Raw genomic sequence first — 3,700 nt, forward strand, 5'->3', positions numbered from 1 at the left:
TATTCGATCTCGGTGCTGGTGGACGTAGCTATCACATTGATATTGAACTACGTTAAGTCTCTTGTGTCATTTTCTTATTGTTCTTATTTGAATTTCTTTATTATTTCATTATTATTCATCGATCTTGCTTCTGTTGTCGCACAACAAACTATTTACCAAATATCTTTCTAAACAGCTGACTAATCTAACTTAAAAATTTAATAGCATTTCAATTGATCAAACAAACTAACTAAAAACTATCTGACTTTATAAAAATCGAAGTGATGGCTAATAGGTACATATTCATATTGTCCTGGATATCTACTTCGACTTATGGATGGTGTTCAAAATCTTATTCGAATCAAAATCCAATCCTGAAAAATCATCCTATCATTTGATAAATAGAGTCTTGTGAAATAGTAAATCATAGAATAAGTACACCCAATATCCTGGAAAAAATTGATTGTTTTATAAAATCTGACTGGCACAATAGTGAGCAAAGAAGTGGGTAATTGGAACCGATCTAATCCAACCCTGATCATTTTCGATAATCTAAAAAAACATGGGCATAAAACAAAACAACAGCACTAGTACTCCGGATTTCAACAGAATTCCATAGTTAAATGTGCTTGGACGAGTAGTACCAGATAATTAACCTTCTGATAAGTCCTCGTGTTGCACCCCTATTCTCCAAACCCTTTCTTGGGCGAAATTCAATGCGATGGTGATGATGAAAACGAAACTAGAGATCATGTTAACCAAGGTGCATACGAAACCCAAAATGATCGGATTCAAAAATATCCGATCTGAATTATGGAACCCGATTGGATGACCCAAAATACCCATCTTCAAGTATAATCAAGGTAGCAATTAGCATTAGTAGATAATGGATGTATATCAATATGGAGCTTAAAAATGAGTATACTATGTTGAAAAACAAAAGGACTACTAAATCATACTAGGGTAAATTACAAGGAAATACTCCTAGTGAGAACAATAAAGCACAGACAATGGATTGCATACAAAATTTTCTATGATACAGAAACATCCAGCAATTATAACATGGAAAGATACAAACTTCAACAAATACAAAATGGATTGGTTCAAAACAAGCCATGAAAATTGACATCTTATGGATCAATTTAATCGATCTCTTGTTCGTCCAAGATCATATGAAACTTGTCGTACTGCTCTAAGAAACCGTGATTTTCTCAGCAATGTTCTTAAGGGATTTGTAAACCCGAAACATCGATGGCCTATCCTTAAGTCTCAAAGCCACAAACGAACAAGCAACTCAACAAATACAAAGAAAATTAGTAACATGTTATGGATGGATTTAATCGATTTCTTGTTCATCCAAGATCATAGGAAATTCCTCGTATTGCTCTAAAAAACCGTGATTCTCAGCAATGTTCTTAAGGGATTCATAAACCCGAAACATCGATGGTCTATCCTTAGGCCTCGATGCCACACACGAACAAGCGACTCTAAGCAATTGCATAATCTCATCATCATTTCCCTTACCACACAAGGACTTATCAATTGCATCCTTGATCTTACCCAAGCTAGACAAATAAGTCACCCAATGAACTAAACTTCCTTTAAATCCTTCTCTTGCATTACTAACTTCAAGTGGTTTTTGGCCTGTAATCAACTCCAAAAGAATCACACCAAAACCATAAACATCACCTTTCAAAGATGCAACCAATGTACTAGCATACTCGGGTGGAACATAACCAAATTCCCCGAAATCCCCATTTGCAACCGAACTTCCATTCGAATTCCCCATCCCCATGAGTCTAACTAATCCAAAATCGGTAATCCTAACATCCAAATCATCATCGAGAAGTATCACATCAGAGCAAAGATTTTGATGCTTTATCGCAGGCTGACACCCATGATGAAGCCAAGCTAAACCTCGAGCTGTACCAACACCGATCTTAACCCTAATTTGCCAATCCAACACACTCCTCGCCTCATCACCTCCCCCATCGCCACCACCACAAACGTGCAACATCGAATGTAAACTCACATTCCTCATATCTTTAAAAACAACCAATTTCTCATTCTCCACTAAACAAAACCCTAACAATGGCACCAAATTCGGATGCCTCAACTCACCCAATCTACTAATTTCCATCCTAAATTCCTTCTCATTCACCTTATTACACCCTCCTCTCAATCTCTTCACCCCTAAAACCGATCCATCCTTCAACACCGCCTTATATGTCACTCCGGTCTTTGTCGATCCCACAATATTTTCATCACTAAAAAAACTTGTACCTACCAACAAATCACCTACTCTAATCTTCACAATACTCTTCTCAAACAAAACTACTTGCACATTCTTATAGTTGCCCAATTTTCCTACCCATCCCACAAATTTCACACCTTTTTCATCATCAACATTACAATCTTTCTTCTTATTCTTAGTATCCCTACAATACCAATAACAAATCATAAACCCTAATAAAAAAGATGCCCCGCCACCAACAACACCACCAATAAGAACAACCTTCAAACCCCCATTTTTCCCACATTTGGATCCCATTACACTCCCACATAACCCAGCATTCCCACTAAAAGAACTCTGCCCAAATTTGCCTAAATCATCAGGAACAGCCCCAGAGAGTTGATTTCTTTCAAGGGAAAGCCTTTTCAATCTATCTAATCTACCCATCTCAAAAGGAATTGACCCAGAAAGCTTATTATCACTCAAACTTAAACTATTTAAGAACTTACAATTTTCAATTTGAATAGGAATTGAACCTGTAAACTCATTACCAGAAAGATCTAGAGTTACTAAATATGGCAACCAATCACAGATTTGAGGTGGGATTTCACCAGAAATTTTGTTGTCCGATAGAATCAAACTTTGTAAACTTCTACAATATTGAAGTGATGATGGTAAATTTCCTGATAATGACATTGATGGAAGCTGTAATGAGATGATACGATCTTCTTTTTCATTCCAACATGCAACTCCAGTTAATTTGCAGATTGAATCTACTGAAATATTGTCGAACTTCCAGTTTGAAAGAAGATTTTTTGGGTCATTAAGTGCGGATTTTACTCCTTGTAAGCATTTTACATCATCATCTAAAGAGAAGGAAAATGGGATGATGAGATAGAGGAAAAGGAAGGTGAAAAGAAGGTGAAAATAAAGCTTCATTTTAGTTATAAATGGTGGAAATCAATGGATTTGGGAAGCCATGGAAATGGAGAAAGAAAGAAAGAGAGGAGATTTTTAGAGTGGTGTTTTTTGGTTGTGGGAGTGATGTGCAGAAAGGGGAAAACTAAAAGTGAAAAAGGATGAGAAAAACGGTATCGTTTTGAGGAGGGAGGATTGGTTTTTTTGGGTAATGATTGGAACTTTGGAATGAAGAAGGGTCAAAAGAGTTCAAAGTTGTTAAAAATAATGGATTATTTTAGGGGTTGTTTTCTAGAGATGTGGTTGGGTCTTGGGAATTGAGTTGAATTCTTTTTCAATGATTTTGGGCTTTTGAGTACTAGTAAAAAGGGTTGCCTAAAACTAATCATGTGGTTTTTTACAAATTACACAATAAACTTCTACCAAAAATCTTTTGTCCAATTCAAATTTAATTTACATAAATTTTTAAATGAGACAGTGTTATAGTGAGATTAAATTTATTGAACTAATCTATATATATTTAATATTTAAAGTGATTATATATGATTTCAAAATAATTGATTACATAAA

The 3,700-nt window shown here is 35.4% G+C and overlaps 1 protein-coding gene across 1 annotated transcript; it reads right to left on the minus strand.

Moving 5' to 3' along the window:
- Positions 1 to 882: 882 nt before the first annotated feature.
- On the minus strand, positions 883 to 3,433 carry LOC130821210 (probable inactive receptor kinase At1g27190). The gene has a single exon (XM_057686891.1). The coding sequence runs from the start codon at positions 3,149 to 3,151 to the stop codon at positions 1,316 to 1,318; it is 1,836 nt and encodes a 611-aa protein (XP_057542874.1). The 5' UTR covers positions 3,152 to 3,433; the 3' UTR covers positions 883 to 1,315.
- Between the last annotated feature and the right edge of the window lie 267 nt (positions 3,434 to 3,700).

The sequence above is a fragment of the Amaranthus tricolor genome, chromosome 8 (assembly GCF_026212465.1).
Source record: "Amaranthus tricolor cultivar Red isolate AtriRed21 chromosome 8, ASM2621246v1, whole genome shotgun sequence".
Lineage (NCBI taxonomy): Eukaryota > Viridiplantae > Streptophyta > Magnoliopsida > Caryophyllales > Amaranthaceae > Amaranthus > Amaranthus tricolor.